Consider the following 24,261-nt stretch of genomic DNA (forward strand, 5'->3'; position numbering starts at 1 on the left):
TCTAGTTATTCAGGTCAAATCAGTGCTCGTGCTGGAGCTATCGAGGAAACCCGGTTATACCCAGAATTTCCAAACAAGGTCCTGCAAATTTATTTTTTAAATTTTCTTTTCTGAATGCAAGACCCTGTGGTCTGTTCATCCCCAAATTGAGATTTGTACACAGAGAAGGGACCAGGATGCAAATCCCTGTGTGTGTGCCCTGCGCGTCCATCTCAGAATCAGCACCCGACTTACAAACTGCTGCTCCATTCTTCAATGCTGAACTCATGGCAGCAAAGGGATCAAGCTAGAACAGGACATTAGATGGTTTAGGAACTATGTGGCCTGCAGATAATGGCTACAAAGGGGCCAGGAGCACAGCACATGGTCCAATCCCCTTCCACACCCTCTAATAAAACAGTGCTGTGCAATAGAAATATACTGTGAGCCACGTATGTAATGCAAAATTTTTTACTCGCCATATTTCAAAAGATGAAGGAAAAGCAAAACTAACTTCAATAGTGAAGCCCATTTTCAATGAAATATTATTACTATAACTCTTTAAAAATATGATCACTTAAATATGTAATCAATATGGAAATTATTGATATATTTCACATTTTCTTGTACCAAGTTTTTGGAATCCAGTGTGTATTTTGCACTTTGGGCATGCCTCCATTTGGACCAACCACATTGCAAGTGCTCGGTAGCCCCAGTACCTGTCACATCTGACAGCACAGCTCTAATCTATAGCATAGTCTTTTGGAAGTGCAAGGCTCACATTCTAGTCAACATTGCCAAAGACCAGCCTCCTGCCTTTTCAGCTCCCCTTCCCAACCCATGATCCCAACACAATCAAGATGAAAAGGCTAAAGAGTGTCTATTTTTATTGTTTTCAGGCGTTTCACCAGGGAGACGAAGTGGGTGGGGTGAGTCCCCTCGCTGAGAGTTCCATCTGGGAGAGACTCTCCTGTGCACCAACCATCTCCTGTACTACACCGCATCCACACAAAGGGCAGTTGAGCTTATCTAGGGGCTCAGAGGAGGTTGCAGGAGGAGTGAGGAGATGGCCAGGTTTATAATAAGTTCTGTGCAGTTGGTATCACCATTTCACAAATTTGGTAATTTAGTTTTGGAGACATTAAACAATTTGCCTGAGCAGGAAACTTCCCAGTCACTGAGCAGGGAAGCCAGGATTTGAATCCTAGGTGGAAAGTGATAAATGAGTAAAATATCCAGGATGTTCCCCATTTGTGTGACAGAGGGGAAGAAACTAAAGTTTCCTGGTGGCTGGACGAAGGAAGGTGGGCAGTGTCAGTGGGGGTAGGGGATCCGTACCCAGGCCTGGGGTCAGCTGGGCCTAGTGTGAGCCATGATGCAGGGATTAAAGCTTCCTGGGCCTCATGTGTGCACTTGGGATATTAATAGCAATAATAGTGAGACCTAACATTTATTGTAGGTTTACTGTATACATTCACTGCCTCAATTTTCCTCATCTCTAAATTGGGAATAATAAGAAGAGTAATGAGAAATAATAAATAATAGGTACCAATTATTGGGCATTTATTGCATAAAAAAACCTCTGTTCTAAGAGAAATACACACTTTGGTGTTCCTCATCTGTAGCCTAGGGATAACAATAATAACTTAATAATTATAATACCAATTCATTAAACACTTAATGGATTATAAGCCCCTGTTCTAAGTGATTCACACACCTTAGTTCCCCTCACTGATGGGCCGGGAATAATAACGAATCATCATCATCATAAGTGATAGGTAACATTTACTGAGTGTTTGCTGTGTGCCAGGGCCTGGTCTCGGAACAGACTAGCTAGACAAGGCCCAACTTCCTAGGTCCCATCAATTCTTCTATATCATCTCCCCTCCGTCTTCACCTCCCTGTGCCTCACAATGGTGGCCTCCTCCAGATGGTCCTCAAACACAACTAAGCTCAGTCCCCCCATAGCCTTTGCATGTGCCGTTCCCTCTACCAGGTACACCTTTCCCCACATACCCACATAGCCCACTCCCTCCCTTGCCCCCCTCACCTCCCTACTCAGACATCACTTCCTCAGTGAGAGCTTCTCTGACCATGCTATTTAAAATCCAGGGCCTACAATAGTGTCTGCTACAAAAGACATCCAGCAAATGCTTCTTGCATCAATGCACGCTAAGTGGCAGCGGCTTGGTGCAAGGTGCCTGTTGGAATGGGGTTCTCCGGACCCGCCCCCTGAGCTGCCGACATACCTAACAGACCTGCTGGGTAACTAAGGGCAGAAGCCGGGGGAGACCTGGGGGAAAGCACCTCAGATGAGGGCACAGCAGCGTAAAGGCTCTAAGATGACAACGTGCTTGGAGAAGGGTGGAAATCTGGAACTGGATGTGTGAAGGGGAGCCAAAGTGGGCGGGCAGGTCTGAGCGGTCCGCGAGGTCAGCGGGAGTCTGTGGGAATGCAGGGTCCCTGGGAGACTGGGATTAGACTCTGTACCACAAGAGATCCACGGGACCTGATGTGGGTTTTTAACACGTTCCCTCTGGCTTTTGTTAATAAGACAGATGGTTCAGGAACCCGCGATGCAGCGGTGGAGATGGATGGCCTTGACACCCACTTACTCATTGAGCTGATAAGGGACATCCACAGTGTTGAGCTTCAGCGAGAGCCCTCCCAGGGCCTAGTGGGCGGAGTCCGGCCGAGGCCCCGCCCAGAGTGCCTGGAGGCCCGCAGACGTCCCTCACCCCCAGTCCCTAACCCCCGTGACTCCTGGAGCACAGACTCAGCGGAGGAGGTGGGGGATCGTCCGAAATCACAGCCTTTATTTTTGGGCGGGCCTTTACGTTAGATGGGGACCGGGAGGGTCCTACTGGCCTTGCGGGGCGTCAGGGCCAGCTCCACCGGCGGCTCCCGGTCATCCTCGAGGCGGGTGCCCAGGAGCTCGGGGCGGGCCTGCCAGAGCCGGGAGTCAGGCTGCCGGACCGCAGCTGCCTTTGCCCGGTCATCGTCAGCTCCCGGGGGCGCCCTGCTCCCCACAAACCCTCTCTCTGAGGGACTCTGGGGACACCCCCGCCCGTCCTGTCTCCCGCTCTGCCCGCCTGGCCTCCATCCCGGGCTCCTGACCTCTCCTTTTTGTCAGCCAGGTCCTCTGGGGTGCTCTGGGTCTGGACAGGGACCTGCCCCCGGAATTCCTCCAGCTCTGCCTTTAGCCTGTGGAGAAGGGGCAGAGGAGAGAAGAGGAGGAGAGCTAGAGTGGGGGGGGATGGGAAGGAAGCCACTGAGGCACAGAGATCTGAAGTCGCCGAGAGAGGCCGAGGCTGGAGGGCCGGGGCGGGAGCAGAGCTCACGCACTAAGGCCCCGCCAACCCGGCCCAGAGTCAACCCTTCTGGGAGGGGTGGTGCTGTGGGGGCATCGGCCCATTTCCTTCCTCCTTGCCCCCTTCACTTCGCCGAGGCCGTCTTTCCCTCTCACCCGTCGTTCACTGCCGGGGCACCCTCGACCACAGGGGGCAAGCGCAGCTGCTGCTCCACCAGCTCCAGCTTGGCACGTGCCAAATTCTCTGCGGGGGTGGGGGCGTCACAGGCGGGGCCTGAAGCTCCAGCGGGCTGGCGGGACCCGCCCTTCGTCCCCGACCCTACTCCTTAGTCCCACCTTCAGTGAGCAGTTGCGCCTTGCTGCTCTCCAAGGCACGGATCTCCCAGGCCAGTCGCTGCTCCAGCATCTGTGAGGAAAGAGAAGAGGCCTGTCCGTCTGTCCTCTTGGACCCTTCCTCCTTCACGCCGCTCAAAGTCCTTACCTGAATTAGGTCATTCATTCATTCATTCAACTATTAACTCAACGTGCAGTTTCTGCTCTGGCTGGGTGCTGTTGGAGATGCATTTCCCCTCAATTGCTCCCCATATCTCCGTGTACTCTCAAATCTCATCTCTTCCCACTCTCCTTATCTTCCCTGCTCACCTTCCTCTTGCTCTTCCTCAAATGCTCCAGGCACAGTTCAGCCTCAGGGCCTGCGCACTGGTCTTTCCTTCTGCCAGGAACATTTGCACCCAGATACCTGCTTATTTTCTTGTTTAAAGTCTGGGTTTGCCTCCTTCTGCCCCCAGCCATCCCGGGGACAGCAAATCCTCAGCCCTTGGGTTCCCTACTGTCTCCTCCTGCCTGGAATGCTGTGGAATGCATCCAGTGACGTTAGCTAAATAAGGAATGACGTGACCATGGCCTTTTCAGCGTTGCCATTTGCCACTGCAAGGTGAGCACCCTAGGTGAGCAGGAGGGAAGCAGGGTCAGCGATGGCTACTGCACCAGTCTGGGCAATGGAGTGGCAGTGGGGGATGGGGAGAGGTGGCCCGATTAAAGATAAACGCTGAAGGATTGAATGGGTGGCTGACAAGGCAGGAAGGAGTCGAGGACTATCCCATGGAGGTGGGCTGGGCAGCCAGTGCAGACATTGAGGCCAGGAGAGGAGGGGCTTTGGTTAGAGGCAATGACAAAGGCTCACCTGGAATTCCCAGAGGGCCTTGTGCTGGCCCGTCAAATCCTCCGACTGTTCTGTGTGCAACCTAGGGCCGACACCCAGGAATGAGAACACCTGCTGGGACCCACATCCAGCCTCGTTCAGTCTGGGGGTTCCTCACGCACAGGCCTTTACACCTTTGCCTGCTGCTCCCTCTGCTAGGAGTTCCTTTCTGGGCTTTATCCTCCAAGCCTTGGTTCCAGCAGCTCCTTTCCCAACAAACTCTCCCTGATGCAAGCCCCACTCCCACTCCTCACCCAGTGCCACACCAGGTTCTTGACCTGGGGTGACCTCAGCAGTTATCCCAGGTCCCTCTGTTTACAACTCTCTTCAATCTGAGAATTATGGATAGAAATTTGGTCCAGGCACTCATGCAACATGTGCTTCCAGGAAAGGGAAAGACAACCTCAGTCATATTCTCTGAATGATGCCCCACTTCCTCCTGCAACAGTGGGTCTGGGGGCCTGTTCATAACCTTCATCATTTTCCTTTCTTTTGTTGATTGAACATGAAACTTTATGGGCCTCTTGTCGAGCCCATCGCCCTGTCCATCCTGTCCCTCATCAAACCATGCCTTCCCAAGAAAACTTTGTGAGGGGAGAAGTACTTTAGTTTCATAGACTCCAAAGTCCTGGCTTAAAGCCTGGATCTGCTATTCCACTGTGAGCCTGTACAAGTTACTTAATCTCTCTGGGTCTCTGATTCCTTATATGTAAAATGGTGGTAATGAGGGGAGGGTGACATCAGCCCTTTAATTGTCATTGTGAGGATTAGGTTGATAAATGAACATAAACTGCTTATCAGACTGTGTGTGGTGTAGTTAAGCATACACACACTTTAACTATCCATTATGTTCTCCCACACAATTAAAATCCTGGTGCACCAGGGTGTGAGACCTCTAGTCACAAGAATGTGTTAAGGTTCAAAGGATGGACAGATGGACAGATAGTTGGATGGACAGTTAATTGGATGGTAAATGGCTGGCTGAAGAGATGATGGCTGGTTAGAGAAATGAAGAGTGGAGGGACGATGGCTGGAAGGAGAAATAAAAGGATTGCTGGAAGGATGGACAGATGTCTGGGTGGATGATTGAGTGAATAAATGAACAGCTCGATGATTGGAAAGATGGAGAGAAGATGAATGAATGACTGGATGGATGAAAGATGCTTAGATAAGAGGCCAGAGAGATAATGCCTGACTGGCTCACTGGATGAAGGGTTGGATAGTAGGACAGATGTACTGATGGATGAATGGATGAATAGCTGAGTGGGTGGATGGGTAGATAGATGGATGGGTGGGTAAATGGATGACTGGGGGCCTAAATGAACAGACAGATAAATGAATGGAAGGCAGAAGAGCTAGACAACCAATAGGAGAAGACTTAGAATAACACTAGGGGATGAAATTTATTTATAAAGAAACTAGCAATGAATGATTAAATGAGTGAGTTAATCTTAATACCACCATCTAATATCAGAGATGAACATGGAAGTCTCTTGTCTAGCCAATCTATTTTATAGAAAGGGAAAATGAGGAGTGTGTGTCCAAGATTTATTTTCCCTAGCTCTTGCTCCGTCCTCTTTCAGGCTGGGGAATATTGTGGGGAAGAGCTGGGCATGACCGCTTACCTCTGAGCTTCACTTTCCGTCGTTTGGCAGTGCAGCTGGAGGATCCTCAGTGCTTCTGTAGGGAGAAGCAGAGGGCCCTGTGAGAGCTCTTGGGGAGTCAGGCTTGGGAAGAGGTGATGGGCATTGGAGGGCACTGACTTTAGTATTTACTTCACGTTAGGGGGCAAGCAAGGGAGAGATCTGAGCGGAGGGAAGCACCCTGACTCAGGTTTCAGCGGGATTCTTCTGGCTGTTGTGGGGACTGTGGGCTTTTGTGGGGTGATGGGGTAGAATAATGAAGACAGACCAGCTGGTAAATAAAAAACAGACCTTGCTTTTTACTCAAGACCTCTTCTAGGTGCACTTTCTCTCCATTCACTGGAAAACACAGTGACAATTTGAACCTCCAAGGAAGGGGCGACATCCTGTGCCCGCACGGCAATTTCATGCAAAGGGATTGCCTAAGGTCACACAGAAGGTCTAGTACAGCCCCAGGGGAGGGGAGGTATGTCCTTGCCACCCTGCACCCATCTCCTACTGGGGTCCATGCTCATCCAGCTTCTCCCTCTTGCTGCTCACATTTCCTGCAAATGTCAAAGGTGCAGAGACTCTGCAGAATGCCCAGGGTTTATACTGAGAGGAGAGATGATTAGAAATAAGTAAATGCACCAAGTCAGATGGAAATAAAGACTATGAAGAAACAAATCAAGCAGGGCGGTGAGAGTGGCAGGGAGAAGGTGGTATTCTATTTTCACACGGGACCATCACGGTAGGGTGAAGTCTGAACCAAGAGCTGAAAGATGACTTGAGATAGCAAGAAGCCATCTGGATTCGAGAGGATAAGAGCACTGCAGGTAGAGAGAGCAGCCCATGCAGAGAGCCTCAGGTGTGCACAGGAGCAGCAGCAGCCGTCATGGTCCCTCTCTGGCTCTCACTTACAGGAGTCCAATTCCCCGCGCAAGGCCTCCCAGAGATCTTGGGCTTCTCCCAATTCCTCACTGGATTTCTTCTTTGCTGGGCCAAAGAAGGGAAGAAGACACTGTGTGAGTGCAGCCTCTAGCCTTGCTCTTCTCTCTCAGGTTGCGACATTGCACACTCACCTTAAACAACCTGGAGGGGCCTGGATTTTACAGGTGAGGGAGTAGAGCTATTCAGGCCCTTCCTGGCCAGCTGGCCAGGCCCCAGAGTTTACCTTGCTGAAGCTCATTAATCCTGTGAATCAGGTCTCTTATCTGTGGCTCCAGGCTTCCCTCTGCAGAAGGAAAGAAAGATTGAGCCAAAGAAGACAGAGGCCTGGCTGTTCAAGGCAGATGGAGGAGGGTGGGTGCTGGCACTGTTGTCTCTGCTGCTATCAATCAACATGCATTTATTGAGTGCCTGCTGTATGCTGGCCTCTGTAAGATCCCCCTGCAGGGCCTACATTCTGGATGGGAGAGATGGACATTGAACAAAGATATATAATATCAATGCGGGTGGCAGTAACTGCTGTGAAGGGAAATAAAGCGAAGCAAGGGGTTGAAGAGTAAAAGGATAGAAGGCACTTCTTGGGATCTGGAAAGGCCCCAAATGAAGAGAGGGAAGGGAGCCCTGCAGTTCTGTGGGGGTGGGGGCATGTGGAGGGACGATCCATGCCAGGCAGAGGGACACGTGTGTAGTCTTTGCTGTGGGAGTGAGGGAGGCACATGCCCAAAGTAACGGCTGGGAGCTGGTGCGGCAGGTGTGAGTCTAGTAAGCAAGTGGAGAGTAGCAGGAGGCAAGGTGAGGGGAAGTGGAGGTGCGCGCCACCAGGGCCTCCTGGGACACGGTGGAGGCTTCTAGGTGTAATTCTGAGTGTGGTGGGAGCCAACAGGGACCTTCCGCCTGCCCCACCCTGTTAATAGCCTGGCAGGGTGGTTGTCACTTCTGTCCATCCAGACTCTGGGATTAGCCTCATTAGAGAAATGGGGAAAATGCCGCTTTCCTTTGAGGGTGGCAGCCCTCACATTCTCCAGTGACAGGAGGTCACTACCTCTTTAGTGGAGCCATCAATACCTTCTCAAAGCCCCGATATCAGAGCTCGGTATGGACAAGCCTTCCTCGTTAGCCATCTTGGCTTCAAGGTCAGCGGCACAGAGTTGGGGCAAAAGCTTCCCAGCCCTAGCTAGCTGGGTCTCATTACCAACCCCACGCTGCAGTTAAGCTCAAGCCCTGGGTTTTCCGAGGCCACCCAATCCAGTTCCTGTGACTGCGAGGACAGTGGATGCTTTTCCAAGTGGCTGATTGTGACTGACAATTCCCTGGGGGTGGGGGTAGGGGGTCAGGGGCACTCTGCATTTCCAGTCCTGCAACGTCTCTAAGTTTAGCCCAGGGAGCAGCCCTAATGCACTGCTGCAGGTAGCCACAGGGTGAGGGGAATGGGAGGCTCCCTTTTATTTGGAACAGACCAATGAAATGGATTGTAGAATTTAACCTGAGGATAGGCTGGGGAAGGGTGGCGGGGGTCTAACCTCAAATCCAGCCAGCAGTCAACCCAGCCCCGCCTCCCTCAACAAGAAAAGCAAGGTGCAAAGCCTTTGTATTGCTATTCATATATGAAAAGGGTGGACGAAGAATACACCCTCATGAATGTATGTTGTTGGTTTTTTTAAATCTCTGGAAAAATACCCAAGAATTTAAAAATAGTTGCTGCTGGCTTGTGGGTCAGGGAAATGGATGACTAGTGTGTGTTTGTGTGTGTGTGTGTGTGTGTGTGTGTGTGTGTGTATTAAGAGAGTAGGGTTTTTGTATCCCCTTATACCTCTTGAATTTTAACGTTGTATTTTTGGTTCAAAAAATAAATTGTATTAGAGGGAGAAAGAGGAAGGGGATAATTTCCCAAGGTTTGAGGCACATGCCTGACTCAAGACCCCAGGGAGGCCTGAGATACAAGGAGACACATGACCTTTCTGTAGCTTTTTCACCATTGCCAGCAAATCTTCAGTCTTCTTTGAAGACTTGGTCTGCCCTGTGGATACAAAAACGAGAATTATAGGATCCAGTTAGAGTGAGAGGTGACTGGGGAAAGGGCCAGGCCTGAATGGGAAGGGAGGAAGGAAGTCCAGTGGGTCCTGCAGATACGCTGGGCCGGAACCGAGGATAGGCTGAGGTCCAGGCTTCCAGCCAGAGCAGGCTCCCTCCTGTGCCTTGTCCCTGAGGTTCTGAGGTTTATGGAGTGTGCTGGGTGAATCAGGACCCCTAAGGGTCAGGTTCTTCCTGAGAGGTCAAAGGACTCCACATACATCCACTTAATGAAACTCAAGGGTGAGAGAAAGGGAAGCACTTTTGCTGCTGCTGCTCAAAATCGGTATGAAGTTCTAATCAATGCAATAGGACAGAAAAATTTCATATGAATGTCTTTAAAATTATTATAGACCACAGTTTGCAAATTCTTAAAGAATTGATGGATCTAGGAAATAGTTATTAATGACTGCTAATGACTGCTAACATTGAAAAAAGACAACTGGGTATTCTGAGAAGAACATAACACCACCTATGAAGGATTTTTGCCAACCACAAAAAGGGAATCTTATAAGGTTTCCATACCTAAATACCAATGTAAAATAAATACAAGGGACAGAGAAACATGTTAAATGATATCATTGGGATGCCATCAGCATCATAAGACTCTGGGAAACTACAGAGGACAATCTTGTTTCTTCAACAAATAAATTGCAAAGAAGAAAAAAAGGAGAGGAAACTATGATTGAAAGAGACGAGACATATATCAATCACTTGTAATGAACAGACCTTATTTGGATCTTGATTTGAACACACTTTTCACCATATACACTTCTATATATTTTTAACATGAGCCCATGGTTACTTTTAAAATAACAACAAAAATAAACAGAAAAATATATTAATATCTTACAAACTCTTGAAATCAATGATAAAAGGTCAAAGCCCAATGACTCACTCTTCTCCAAGGAAAACTTGGCAAAGAATGAAAGGCAGTTCACAAGTCACATGAGAGCCAACAAGTAAATGAAATGCTCACCCATGGTCCTATATGGAAGCAAGTCCCTTCCCCTCAGACCTCAAATTCCTCAATTCCCCTCCACAGAGGTCATTAGTGTTACAAGCTATTTGTGCATACTTGGAGATAATTCAACTCATACACAAGCATATTTTCAGGCTTTCTGTATAAGTGGTATCATAAGTGGTGTTGCACCACTTGTATTTTACATTTGGCAATGGGTACTGGTGATCTTTTTATTCTTTTTAGTGGCTGCATAGTGGTCCACTGAATGAATATACAATAATTTAAGAGTAGTCCCTTACTGGTGGATACTTGGTTTGTTTCCTTTCTTTTGCTGTCACAAACAATGCCACAGTGACCATCTTTATTAGTTTTCTTGGGTTGCCGAAACAAAGTACCACAAACTGGGGCTTTTTGTGTGTCTTCACTTTTCTTTTCTTTTTTTTTTTTTTTTATCTCTGTCTAAATTTCCCTCTTCTTATAAAGATACATTAGATTAGGGCCCACCCTAATCCAGTATAACCTTATCTTAACTAGTTGTATCTACAAAGATCCTATTTCCAAGTAATGTCACATTTTGAGGTTCTGGTGGAAATGAAATTTTGGGGGGACAAAATTCAACCCAGTACACTATCCTTGGACATTCGTCTTTGTGCACACATGGGAGAGTATTATTGGATAAATTCCTAGAAGGCTACCTCCTGGATCATAGGGCATGTATATTTTTAAATTTGACTGGTATTATGGAGTTGCCCTCCACCTGTTTTGGGCAGGCCCAGAAAGGATTCCTTCCCCATACTCTTACCAGCCAAGTATGTTTTCAACCTTTTCCATTTTTGCCAACCTAATAGGCGAAAACAACATTTTATTTAAAACTTTCTGGTAGTTAATATCCAAAACTTATTACTCAACTTTTCTACATCAGAAACTCCACTTCTAGGAATCTATCTTAAGGATATAATTAAGGATCAGAGACAGGATATTCATTGTTTCACTGTTTGTAATCCTAAACGATGGAAGCAACCCAAAGCACATTTGTAGGATGAAATTTTTGTCGCCATTAAGAATCGTGTTGTACACTTGGGGTTCTTAACCGGAGCTTATTAAATTTTGCTGTAATATTTCACGGTATGTTCACTTTCTTTACATCTTTTTGTCTTCAATGAAATCTTTTACAAATTTGTATGCATTAATTTTGCATTTGAATTTCTAAATTACTTAATAAACAAATGTAGAACATAGAGGAAAAAGTAAGTCTCCCCTCACCAACAGCCCCTTCTCCAAGTCATTCCCCTTCCCAGAAGTAACCACTACCAACATTTTCACGAAGACACTCAGATCTCTTAGTAAAATGTATTTCATGTATTCCTTTAATTTTTGTATTTTTATCCAAGTAACATTTTAAAAACATCTAAACACTAAAGAAATGTGTGAAGTTAAAAATAAAACCCTTCCTTCTCTGCTTGGCCCTAAATCTCAGTGCCTTTCTCTGATATAATTACTTTTAATAGGCTAGTATGTTCTCTCTTGAGATGTTAAAATTTTAAAAATACTCTTAGTATTTGGAAATTAAACAAAAAATTAAAGCTACTTTAATGAGAGGTGTTTGTGGATGTTTTCTTTCTAAATATTTCATTATGAAAATTTCCAAATGTACATGAAACTAGGGAAGATACCATGACGAACTCTGATTGCCCAGATCTGACAATCATTAATATTCACGAACATTTGCTTCAGCTATGTGTTTCTTGTACTAAAGTATTTTCAAGCAAGACCCAGGCTTCATAACATTTCATCCCCAGATACTTCATTAAGAGCTTCACTACTTGAAGGTATTTTCTTAGATGACTCCAATCCTACAAATAACACCAAGATTAACAATCATCACTAATCACTGGACCATTAATATCATCCAGTGCCCAGAACATGATTCCCTCTCTGTCCCCATTTATCTTTTATAGCTGGCTTTTACAACCATACCTGTGAAAGTTCCATCTATGTTTTCCTCTCCCCTGTGTTTCTAGTTCTAGTCTTGGGGTAAGATCATGGGTGACCAGTAAATCTTTTATATAATCCATCTAACAGCTTGATAATTTTTTAAAAATCTGTTACAAAACACCCTATAGAGCGTGATACCCTTTTAAACATTTTATTTTGAAACTTCAAGATGTACATAAAAGTTGTAGAAATAGACCACCATGCTCCTATTTGCTCTTGTATCAGGCTTCCCATTTCTGTACCACAAATTGCAGGCATCATGGTCCATTATTCCTTAATGTTCCAGTGTATATTTCCTCTATACAAGGGGAAACTACCAGATAACCACAGTATAACCACCAAAACCGAGATGTTAATAGTAATCAATATTAATATATGATCCTTGGATGTGATTCAAATTTTCCCTCTTACTCACATTTTAAAACTATACAGTACTACTTATATTTTTCTAAAAGAAAAAAAACACACAAAAATACCTGTACTTCTGCACAGCTCCCCAAATCCAAGTCCCTTGTTAAGCCATCAGTTTGGACTTTAGCCCGCAGACATTTTTCTGTGCAACCCACAAAAGGCTACAGTTGACACTACCACCCACCCTCCCTTTCAAATCCCAAATTGTTTTCTCATAAAGATATGATCTCTCTTGGAGCTCATTCTGTGTCAATAAATCATGACCTTGTCCTTTTAAAATTAGTTATTTTAAATTAAATTGGAATTATTTTTTTCCTGCAGCTTAAAAAAAAGTCCACCACACAGGCATTCCATACGAAGCATGGATATACCAAAATTTAGCCATTTCTATGATTGTTCCTTGGATTTTGCTTCCATCAACACACTCTAATGTCCCTTCCGGGTCCACACATCTGTGCATTCTCCTGATTACCAAGCATGGGACTGAAGATACGGAATAGCATTTTGGATGCTAAAAGTGTTCTGCCAAACTAACTCTAGCAAAACCTGTCCTGGTCAGCTCTCAGTGAGGAAAGAGATAGCCTTTTCCCCACAGAATAATCAATACATGATATTATCCCTCATTTTACAAAGCCAATTTTGATGGCTAGAAATGGGAACTTGATATGCTTTACATTTTTTCCATTTTTGGTGAAGTTAGTAACTTCAATTTTGATGAATTTGAGATACTAAAAATTTTTCAGCAGCTAGCTATAGTAAGTGCTTAATAAATGAGATTTGCATGTCTCATTTCTGTCCATCCTTTGTTGAAAACTGGCATTCAATGTATGCCCCTAACCTGAGAGCTCTCCATGTTAAAATTATTTCATTATTCATACAATAAACAAAGAAAATTATTAAGCGCCTACTATCTGCTAAGCAGGCATTGTTTGGGCACTGGGGAAACAACAATAAATGATTCTAACATCCCAGGACAGACAATAACAAGTAAATAATCATTGTTATTGATGTCTACATAGAAAGGTCTGGGAAAATGCAATCCAACGCGTTTATTAATATAGCGGTTTCAAGACTGCGCAGGAAGGGGGTTTAGCGATTGATGAAAGGAGGGCAGAAAGTTGACAACTGTTGAAACGATGGGTACATGGGCATTCATCATGCTGTTTTCTGTACTTTGGTACATTTTGGAAATTCCTATAGATAAAAAAAATGCTAATGGTACAATAGTGGATCACTGTCTTGGGAAAGTCTCTTTTTTTGGCTAGACCGCAATTCCCACTTGTCTGTAGGACAATTTTCACCCCCTCACTAGAGGGTGGGTGTCATTATCAAAGTGCCCTGGAGAAAAGAAAAAGGTCTGTAGGAGTGCCATTCTCAAGATTTAAGAGTCCATACAGAGCGTGATATGAGCTGGGTGTCAAGTGATGTTGGGGAATTACTGTTATTTTTCTTAGATGTGGCGGCAGCAGAGTAATTTTTATGAGAATGTCCACCCCTAGTTCGTTGCTTAACGTTCCAGTGCATATTTCCTCTATGCACAGGGAATATACAAAAGATGCGTACTTTTTAGTCTATTGTTTACATTAAAAAACTAAACAATATGTCCAATAAAGCTGACATGAGTTAATCTAGATGATGAGAATATGCGTATTATTTATCTCCTTTGCTGAACAGTATGAGGCTTACAATTTTACTTTTTTTAACGTTTTAAAATTTTTACTGCTATCACAATATTTCATTACTGTACTAGGACAAGGCTCCATCCTACTGCCCTGGCTGGGAGAGGCCCTTATTACCTTCACCCTCCTCAGCCTCCTCGACTTCCAGCAGCTCCATTTTCAAAGGCTCCAACTTCCCCGCCATTTTCCAACGCGGGGCTTTCGCGCCTGCGCCTTGGGTGATTGGTTGGAGGCGGGAAAACACTGGAGGCTAGAAATGCTCTGCAGTGCGCATGCGTGCCGTGTGCGTCTGCTCATGACGACAAGCGGACCGTCCCGAGTCCCTGATTGGCAGTTAGTGACATGCCTCTGCAACTCGTTTAGATAAAACACGGGCAGAACTAGGGCCTTAGTGGGTTGGGGAGTTAGTATTGTGCATACACATATAAACCTAGGGCCGTCTCTCCTTCTCCAGGTTGCTTGTAATTGTGCCGGTTGTGAGAAAATCTGGGACAAATGTGCATGTGTTACGCGGTGGTACACAAGAGTTCGAATCCCTTTTCGTTTACAAATCCTCACTTAACAGCCTGTGAGAGGATATCTCCATTTCATGAATGAGCCTTAGAAGCTAAGTGGACCTCCTATGTAAAAGTTCTGGATCTCAGCCAATGTGTGCAGTCAGGGGCTTTGCCCTGGGTCACATACCCCGTAGACAGTGGAGGCTACCTTCTCATTAACAGCAGCAGCCAACACTGATGACAGGTAAGGATGAAGTACAGGAAAGGCAAAAGAATGTCCTTGTGGGGAGTGGTTCAAGCCTTTGATATAGTTTTGTTTCTTTAAAATATTCTCAGACCAGTTCCTGGCACAGGCTGGCCCTGCATTCCCAATTCCAGAACCCCCAAGGGCCAGCCAAAGAGACCTTGGCCGGCCCTGGACACTCAGGCGCAGGCAGACTCTGGATGCAGGAAGAGGGTGGAGTGCTTAGAACTGGAGGAGACAGCCCCTGGCGGAAGCTGGAATATCATCCAAGTGGAGGAGGTGAGGCAGAGGGAGGGGAAGCGGTCTAAGGATTTCTCCAAAGGTAGAGCTGCAGGAAGGGGCTGGTAATACAGCTTGCTCACCTGTGTGCAGTCATACTGCCGCCCATCTCTCATTTGTGGGCAGGCCCTCAGATCTTGCTCTTGCCCCACTGCCCAGGGAGAGAGGCACCAGCCACAGACACCACCATCACCACCATCACCCCTCCTTTCCCCGCACACACGACACCTGCCACCCCCCCGCCCCCCATTTCCAAGGTGGAGACAAAAGGTAAAAGCCAAAGGTGGTTGTTCCCAGCACACCCAATCTGGGAGCTCTGCCACTCAAGGTCCAGGAAATAAGCCATTATGGGAAGCTTGGTCCACAGAGGCAGCTGGGACTGCTGGGGGTGTGGAATACTTGGGTGGGTAACGAATGAAGAGCCGATCCTCCTCTTTCTTCACCCAGCGCAGGAGTTTGGTCACTACCAAGATGGCACCAGCCTTGGTCACCAGGGGGCTGAGGCAGGTATAGAGCTCAAATTTGGAGGTCACCTGTGGATTTGAGGGGAGACAGAGTCAGTTGGGCTGGAGCTGGCCATGTCCAATCCTGTCCACCTGACCCTAGCCCCATGCCTGTCTCCTTTTTAGAAGAGACGCACCTGGCAGCAGCTCCTACCTGGTGCTGCCTGGTCACTGGGCTAAAGCAGGTAAGCTGGTATTATTGTGTCATGGGTGGGCTAGGGCTTCTCAGTTGGGCCAAGGGATCATCTAGATCTACTGGTTTCAATTGGGTGATGCTGGTGTGTGTGTGTGTGTGTGTGTGTGTGTGTGTGTGTGTCTGCATGCGTGGTCTGAACCTCAGTTTGCTCATCAGTGGACTGGGTTATAACAACACTTAACATTTAATGAGCAATTGTTGTATACAGGTCCTGTTCTAAGCTCCACAAACCTACGTTTTCATGATCTGTAGCCTGAGTGTAATATGAGGATTAATTCAATTTAATCCTCACACCAACCTGAGAGACTCAGCCTGATTAGATCACCAGCATCTTTCCACACCAGCTCTCACTGCTCCCCTTCACTCCCTTTGTTCCAGCCATTGTAGCCTCTCCTTGCTATTCCTCAAACATACACCAGGCCCAGTCCCATCTCACAGCATTTGCACAGTCCTTTCCCTCTGGCAGGTGTACTATTCCTCCAGATACACACATGGCCCACTACCTACCCACTCCCCTTAGATGTCATCTCCTCAGTGAGGCATCCCCTGACCACCCAATTGAAAATCCTGGGCCTACCATATCTTGGTTCTGAAATACCATTCTGCACTAAAAGGTACAAGAGCTCCTTGGACAAATGGCTGATTTTATGGACTGGCAAAGAGAAAGTACAAGATGAGTTTGGAACATCCTATGCCAGAAAGAAGTGCTCACGCAGTGACGGGGACAGGTCAAAAAGACACAGGGGCCAGCCTGGTGAAATCATGGCTCTCACGGGCTAAATCAGAGACAATTTGAGCACAGAAAAGGCTTTTAGCCCACTCACCGAATTAAAGAAAAATCCATGAGACCAAACAGATATAAAATTAAAAATTCAACAAATACCGGAGGAAGACAAATGCTTCCATACCGTAGAATTTCAAACACTAACTGTAGAAGGAATGATAGTTAGAAAAATAACCATCTAGTAAACACCAGCGTAATAACTGTTGCAGGCAAGAATCATTAACGGATATTAAAATCAGTGGATGAACACTGACATAATCACCACATGATATTTACTAATTACAAAGGGGGGAAAAATGAACTTCATAGTGGAGAAATCTGACAGACACCACCTTAACTAAGTGATCAAAGTCAACATCATCAACAAAGGAACAGACTGACATGTGGGCCTCCTGATATGATGCTGAGAAGACCACAACATTAGTTCTGTGACAATCTTCCCCAAAATGCATAACCTCAATTTAGTCATGATAAAATTCCAGGAAAACCCAGTTCAGGGACACTCTACAAACAAACTGGCTGGTAACTCTTTATAAGTGCCAAGGTCATAAAAGACAAAAAAGACTGAGGAACTGTTCCAGAATAAACAGACGAGGGAGACACAACAAATAAATCCAACATGTGATCCTGGACTAGATTCTAGACCAGTAAAAGGACATTAGTGGGACAACTGGTGAAATGTGAATGAAGTCTGGATTAGATGCTGTACTGATTGGTTAATTCCCTGATTTTGGTAAGTTCCTGTTGTCATGTTAACCTCTTGAGAAACTAGGTGAAGGAACTATAGTCATTCTTTGTACTATTTGGCAACTTCTTCTGAAGTCTAAAACTGCTTGAAAATGAAAGTTAAGAAAACTAAAACTAAAATAAAATCCTTGGCCTAGAACAACGCCTGATACACCAAAGGCACACAATAAATGATTTAATAAATGTGCACTAAATGGCCAAGCCTGGGGGGAAGTGCCCTTGCCAAAGGGGTCACCTTGACCAAACTGCCAGAATAGCTGACCTCTCATAGACCCATAGAAAGAGTGGGGCAGGAGCCCTGAAAAGACCCCAGGGAAGGACATCCCAAGTAGAAGGCACAGCATGGGACCAAGCCTGTGGTGTTCAAGGAGTGCTGGGGACTCATGGAGTCAAAACTGAACTGGTGTCCGCAGACACAGGGGCAGTCCTACTGGGAAAATGGGAAATCAGCAGGCACAGCAATGGCTGAGAATGGAGCCTCTTGAAAGTTGAAGACACTGTACTGGTTGCTAATGGGGGAACAGCCAACAGAATCATGGGGCCAATGGAGGTTTGTAGATACTGTGATTGATCCTTATGGGTTTCAAAGACACCTGTGCAATGACAGGGACAGTGCTGGAGGCAAAAACACACAGCTCAGGCAAGGCATAGTGTGCTTGATGGATGGAGTTTGTTATGGCTGGGCTGGATACGACGGAGGGGAAGGAGCCTTGAAATGGGGAATTCGCCCCTTCAGAGCCTTGCCCAACTCACCCAGGCCAGCAGCGTCTCCTTCTCACCCACATGGTAAATGAGGCGCAGGGGCCGGGAGGTGCTATGGAGACGTGCGTGCAGGCGGTGATACAGGTCCGACAGGCGCTGCCGTTCATCCTCTCTGCTGTACGGGGCCTCTAGTTCCGGGCTGCAGTGACGGAGCGGCGCAGGGCACAAGGTCAGTTTAGAGCTTTCTTGGCTGGCCTATCTCCCCTCAGTCTTGGGAGTTCAATTAAGTGAGGGAGCTAAGTCTTTGCCATTAGATTTGAGGAATCTCAGTGGTTGGAGGCCCTGCTTCCCCATCAAACTAGGAGATTCCTTGAGTCCTGGGGCCCTCTTCTCCATGAGAATAAGGGATTCTTTGAGGGTGGTGGTTGAGCTTCCCTCATCAGTCAGAGACCCCTTTTATTGCATCTTTCTAGAGCATGGCTGCCTTTCTTTCCCGAGTCATGTCTATGAGATGCTAAACATTCCAGTTAGATAAGCTTTCCCACCCGGCCAAATGCCCACAGCGTCAGGACCCACCTGGTAAACTGGGGGAGCTGGCGGTGATGGTCGGGGATGTCCAGTGGTTTATAGAGAAAGTGCCGGAGGCCTGATGCCCCCACAGCCTGCACACTGTAGGCAAGGGCAATGGCTGATGGGGCATTAGAGAAGCTGACAGCCTCCCCAAGGGCACGCATAGCACCAAGCGTGTGCATGCCGTCTTCGACCAGGCGCCGGCAGGTGGCCATGTCGTGGAAGGCCTCAGGGTCGGTGCTGAGCAGCAGCAGGCAGACAGGCGTGGCATCCAGACGGGCCACGTAGGCGTAGAAGAAACCGTCAGGGTTGAAGCGGGGCAGGCACACAGGTGCCCAGGCCTCCCCCGCCGCAAAGGCTGGTGCACCCACCCAGTTGAGCAGCAACTGCAGGTCAGCTGGGTCCAGCCGGCACTCAGCCAGCACATTCCGCTCCTGGGCTGCTGTCACCAGTTGGCCACTCACCGCCAGCACTGACAGTGCCAGGCCGGGCGCTGTGCAACGTCGGAGCAGTGAGCCCAGTGCATCCCGCAGCGGGCGAGCAAGGGGCACGCAGCGCACAGCGCCCAGGAGCAGGGCACCGGGGTCCCGCTCCACACTGTCCAGAAGCCGGTCTAGTGTGCGCTCCGAGCCGGCCAGCAGGCGGCGAAGGTCATAGTTCTGCTTACGGGCGAAGATGCGGGCCACGCTTGCACGTGTCAACGTGCTCACGATCTGCGCGTGCACAGCTAGCAGCTCCCCCCGCAGCTGGGCTACTGATTGAGGAGTCCTAGACACAGCCACCAGCAGCAGTGGGCCCTGCTGTAGGAACACCAGCTTGTGGTCCTCTAGGGGAGGGAAGAGATGGGGCAGGGGGTAGAGGTGACTCAGTGAGGGCTGGAGCGAGATAGGTGAAGCTCTTCTGCCCTTTCCCTGAACACACATGCCTCTGGCCCAAGCTTGCGTGTTCACTCTGTGGACACTTGGACTAGGGTTAAGGACAGCTGGGGGAGTTTAGGCATTTGTAGAGAGACGTGATCAGATGGTCAAGGAATCAGGTTAGACACACAGCATGAAGCTGGGGACGATAGAGCAAGGACTGACACACCACCAGAAGGATACCTAACTCAGCCACACAGCCCCCAAAATCATGCTCTCAGATAAGTATGCAGCCAGTCACTTAGATCCCAGTGACTTCATCACTCAGAACCGAGAAGACCAGACAGATGGACACAGCCCCCACCGCCCTTCTTCAAACATCTGGCTATCCATCCACACCCACTGATCCACCCCTGGCTGGCTGGACAGTGACCCAGGAACCCAGACAGACAGACCTACAGCTTGCAAGCCAACCAAATCCATGTTCCCAGTCACTGTCTTGTTCTGCCTCCTGCCCCTTTGCTCACCAGCATAGATGGCGCGGATGGCATCTCCTGCACTCTGCACAAAGGACACGAGGGCTGTCATCACACCCATGGTAGTCGACAGTGCTTCCACACTACCGTACCTCGAGTAGATGGGCTTGCCTGCCTCGCTCAGCACAAACACGTGCTTCCTCTTGCTGCGCCAGTCCTCATCACTGGGGTCTCCACCCTGGCTCCCAGAGCCACTCTCAGGGTCATCCAAGGGACTATTCTCAGAGGCTGCAGGATCCCAGAGCTGACAGGTACATGATGGGGCCTCCAACTGGGGCAGTGGTGACCGCAGGCCGGGTGGCTGGTCCTTGATCTCGGATCCTGAAAGGAAGCCCCTGGTAGGTCAGCTGCCTGTGGACTCCCACTAACCCCATGTGCTGAAGTACTGACCAAATCCCTACCAGCCCCACAATGACCACTGATACTGACACAGACCTCCAGGTATCTCCTTTGCCCCTCAATTCCATCCACATGATCTCCTTAAAACCATGATAATCCAGTCTCCCATTGTTATAATCGAACCCTCTGTATCTCTAGAGACCAATTATTCCCCTTTCAATAACTGCCATTCCCAAGTCTTCAAAGCACCATACTGCTTGCCTCTGAATGACCTTCATTTTCAATGACCCCCACTAATACCTCTGACCTCTCATGTATTCTCCTGATAGCTACTCACCCCTCAATGACCACCATTAAATCTACTTCTATTTGGATCTTTGAATGCTTCCCGTCCCCACTACCCTAACCCCTTATTTATTCTCATGGATGTCCACTGATCCCTAATGACCCCAGTGACTCTCCTGATCACCCATTTATATTCTTGATGATGACCACTAATTCTCCCCATGACTGCCATGAATATCCACCAACGCCCAGATCATCAGGACTTCCTTAAACCCTTAGTTACTCCCACCACTGTTCACTAACATTCCAATGACCCAACATTAACATCACTAATACCTGGGTCTTCAATGACCTTCAATGACTGCTTTGACCCACAGTCTGTTCTACTTCATGTCCATTCCATCCCCACCATGACTACTACTAACCTCTACTAACATCCAAGACTTCAAGTGACCTCCACTGACTCCCTTGACCTTCTTTTATTCCATTCTCCCTTCTCCCCAATGATCACTATCAATTTCCACTAACACTCAGGACTTCAGTGATCTCCACTGACTCTCCTGATCCCCTTTATTCTCAGTGATATCCACTCCCCTCCCTACAATAACCACCAAAATATACACTAACACACAGGACTTGAATAATGACCTCCACTGCCCTTCCCCATGATCATTATTAACAATCACCAATGAAACCCACGACTTTATTCCCCCTACTGACTCCTCCCCCATTTATTCCAGTCGATGTCCACTGGTCCCCCAACAACCATTACTATCCATTGGCAACTATATCTCAACAATTTTCCCATAAAAATCCCCCAATGATTTTATGATTTCCCTCCAAATCAGGGAATCCCACATTCTCTCATTCTCTCACTGACATTCATTGACTCCACATGCCCCCGCAATTACCAATTACCTTCTCCCAATATCGGCCATTATTTTCCAATAATTCCCAAGTTCTCAAAGATTCACCATTTATTCTGTGATGTCCATTGATCCTTTCCAATGACCCCATTAACATCCACTAATCCCAAAGTGGTCAATGAGCAATGATTTCCCAATGACCCCCACTGATTCTTCACAGAATACCTTTACCCATCCACCTGGGTCTTCAAAGACCCTCCTACTGGTCTTCTGACTCTCCAAATAATTTCACTGATGATGTCCACTGCTTCTCCACCAATGATCACCATTAACATCCACTTACATCTGGTTCCTTAAAAACTCTGTCCAACAACTGACCATTCACTCCTCCGTGATGTAAACATCCTTAGTGCCCACTGGCCCTCATTGATCCCCTTAACCCACCTCAACGTTATTTAAGAATAACACCCTAGCCCCCAAAGACCCGATTTCTAAACAGTCTGCCTCTGACCCTATTAACTTTCTTTTGGTCAGTCACTGACCCAAACATCCTAAATCCCCAATGCCCCTCTCTGACACCAACTGATCCCTTTCTGATTCTTCACAGACATAAACTCACTCCAAGTCCCCAGTGAGCACTGACTGATGCCCACTGATGTCCTATTCATTCCTCAATGATTTAAACTACAATGTCAGTCAACAATGACCTCCTACTGACCTGGCTATGTTTTAAGCTACTTCCTTGAGTTCCAAAACTCTTCACTGGTCCCCCATTGCCCTCCCCCAACAATGACACCCGCTATAGAGTCCTTCTAAGACCCCAGTGAGGGAAAGGCATACCTGTTTCCTCCAGACCCTCCTCTCTGGGATCTGGCGGGTCCTCGTGAACTCCTCCACTGTCTCCAGCCTCCTCACTGGGGGACCGCGTGTCCTCCAAGTCCTCCGCGTCCCCGGGGGCAGGGGCAGCAGTGTCTCCTCCGGCCTCCATCTGCACATCCCTGTGGGGGAGGGGAATTGAGGATGAGGGGAAGCAAAAGAAACTTCTTAAATGCCTTTACTGAGCCTGGCACCCCGGTACACACTCCTCGTGCTCGTTTCCCCTCCGTTTTCAACAGGGTGAGACATTAAAAAACATGACCAAATACTGGCATCCTCCAACACTTTCCGAAGAGGAAGGCTCTACCGAGCCTCAGGAAATAAAGACACATAAACACCTGTTTTAACCCGGTGTCTCAATTGGCCGGGTACCATTACTTCCCGTAGCCGCGGAAGCATCACACTTCCGGGTGCGGCGACTGTCTCGCCACACTTCCGGGTGCGATGCCTCTCCGAAGGAACTTCCTGTTGCGGAGTTTCATCCGCTCCCCGCGGAGCCCAACCCCTTTCTCCCGCCGCCCGCTGGTGTTCCCTCACCGTTGAGATGGCGAGCGCCACTTGCGGATCTCCGGACCTGGCTGGGAACCCAGCGAGCCCCCTCTGCAGTCCTTGCCACCGCTCTGGCTCACGCTTTCACCCGGGGCGAGTACTGGTGAGTACCACTTCTGGTGCTGAAGGCTGGCGGCGTGAGGGGGGCGCGGCTCACGTTCAGCCAATCCGGTACGGCACTGCCTCCCTTATGGCCCAATCAAGAGAAGCCGGCTTCCCTCCCGCGGTGCTACCCCACTCTGTCCGCATCGTCTCTCTACCAATACTGCTCGTTGAATTACGATTGCACCCGCCCATCCCTTGACGGACATTTTTTCTAACAATCGAAGGCTCGAGGTAATTCCTGTCTTCACTTGAGGAAGTTCACAGCCTAAGTAATGATGCTTAGATACCCGTGCCCGACCAAGAGACATGCTTCCGCAGAGAACCGAGGCAACTTCCCCCTCCCTTATCCACCAGGAAAAGCGGGGGGCATGAGGTTGGAGCGGAGTCTGGGCAGAAAGTGAATACTTGACGGACAGTCGCCACTTCCAATTGGAGTGCCGTGCGCAACCTGGCCAGCCTATGGGACTCGGCCACGAAAGCGGAAGGCGGGCCTCTCAGAAGTAGGACGTATTCGCGAGTTTCTCTCTGTATTCATCCAGGCAAAAGGTTCGCCCCCTCTGGAGGGAAGCTCCAGCCGTCGACATCCTCACGGCGCCGGGAAGTTAGTTTGCCAAGTGAGTGTGCAGGCTGATCAGGGCTTGCCCAGATGGGCAACAAGTCAAGCTGACCTCCCTCTCTAATACAGGACACTGTGGACGGAGCTAGTATACAGACCAGGAGTCCAGGTTCAACGGAGGTGCACGTGGGCGTGTCCTTGAGAAGCTCAGGAGTCGGGTTGTTTGGGGGAAAATGCCCCTCCCGCCTCTGCGCGCCACTATTGACTGGGCGAGGGCACGACGCCCCCCGCTGGGACACGCCCCCTGGAGAGTGTCAGTATAGAAAAAGGAGCTCAGCGGCTGCATCTGATTTTCTTAACCTGGGTGGCATTAGAGCGGTCCTAGCAGACTATTTTAGTGTGAGGGCGAGCGCGGGTGTGGACGCGTCTGCTCTGGACTCTCTTCCTTTGCTTTGAATGTCTCTGCCTGCGACTCCCTGTCTCTGAATCTTTCTGTCTGTGTGTCTGGGTGTCTATCTCTGCAGGTCTGTGCGCCCTCCCTCCTTAACCCTTGTGCTCTGTCTCTAGGTCTTTGTGTCTCAGTCGATCTTT

At 48.2% G+C, this 24,261-nt stretch overlaps 2 protein-coding genes across 3 annotated transcripts; both read right to left on the reverse strand.

Moving 5' to 3' along the window:
- Window positions 1-2,730: 2,730 nt before the first annotated feature.
- Window positions 2,731-14,363, reverse strand: SYCE1L (synaptonemal complex central element protein 1 like). The gene is made up of 10 exons (XM_088800754.1): window positions 14,297-14,363; window positions 9,015-9,077; window positions 7,287-7,346; window positions 7,034-7,168; window positions 6,425-6,472; window positions 6,116-6,170; window positions 4,473-4,533; window positions 3,626-3,695; window positions 3,446-3,533; window positions 2,731-3,183 (listed from the first exon to the last, which is right to left on the reverse strand). The coding sequence occupies exons 1-10, from the start codon at window positions 14,361-14,363 to the stop codon at window positions 2,859-2,861; spliced, it is 972 nt and encodes a 323-aa protein (XP_088656880.1). The 3' UTR covers window positions 2,731-2,858.
- MON1B (MON1 vesicular trafficking associated B) lies at window positions 12,225-23,143 on the reverse strand. 2 transcript variants are annotated; one of them, XM_019710899.3, is made up of 6 exons: window positions 22,998-23,143; window positions 22,425-22,582; window positions 20,086-20,415; window positions 18,708-19,527; window positions 18,183-18,330; window positions 12,225-15,732 (listed from the first exon to the last, which is right to left on the reverse strand). In XM_019710899.3, exons 2-6 carry the CDS (start codon window positions 22,570-22,572, stop codon window positions 15,523-15,525), a joined length of 1,656 nt encoding a protein of 551 aa, XP_019566458.3. In that variant the 5' UTR covers window positions 22,573-22,582; window positions 22,998-23,143; the 3' UTR covers window positions 12,225-15,522. The 2 variants fall into 2 exon arrangements, with proteins under 2 accessions (XP_019566458.3, XP_019566467.3); XM_019710908.3 differs by lacking the exon at window positions 22,998-23,143 and adding an exon at window positions 22,799-22,905.
- Between the last annotated feature and the right edge of the window lie 1,118 nt (window positions 23,144-24,261).

Source organism: Rhinolophus sinicus, chromosome 8, assembly GCF_057876585.1.
Source record: "Rhinolophus sinicus isolate RSI-liver-muscle chromosome 8, RSI-T2T, whole genome shotgun sequence".
Classification (NCBI taxonomy): domain Eukaryota; kingdom Metazoa; phylum Chordata; class Mammalia; order Chiroptera; family Rhinolophidae; genus Rhinolophus; species Rhinolophus sinicus.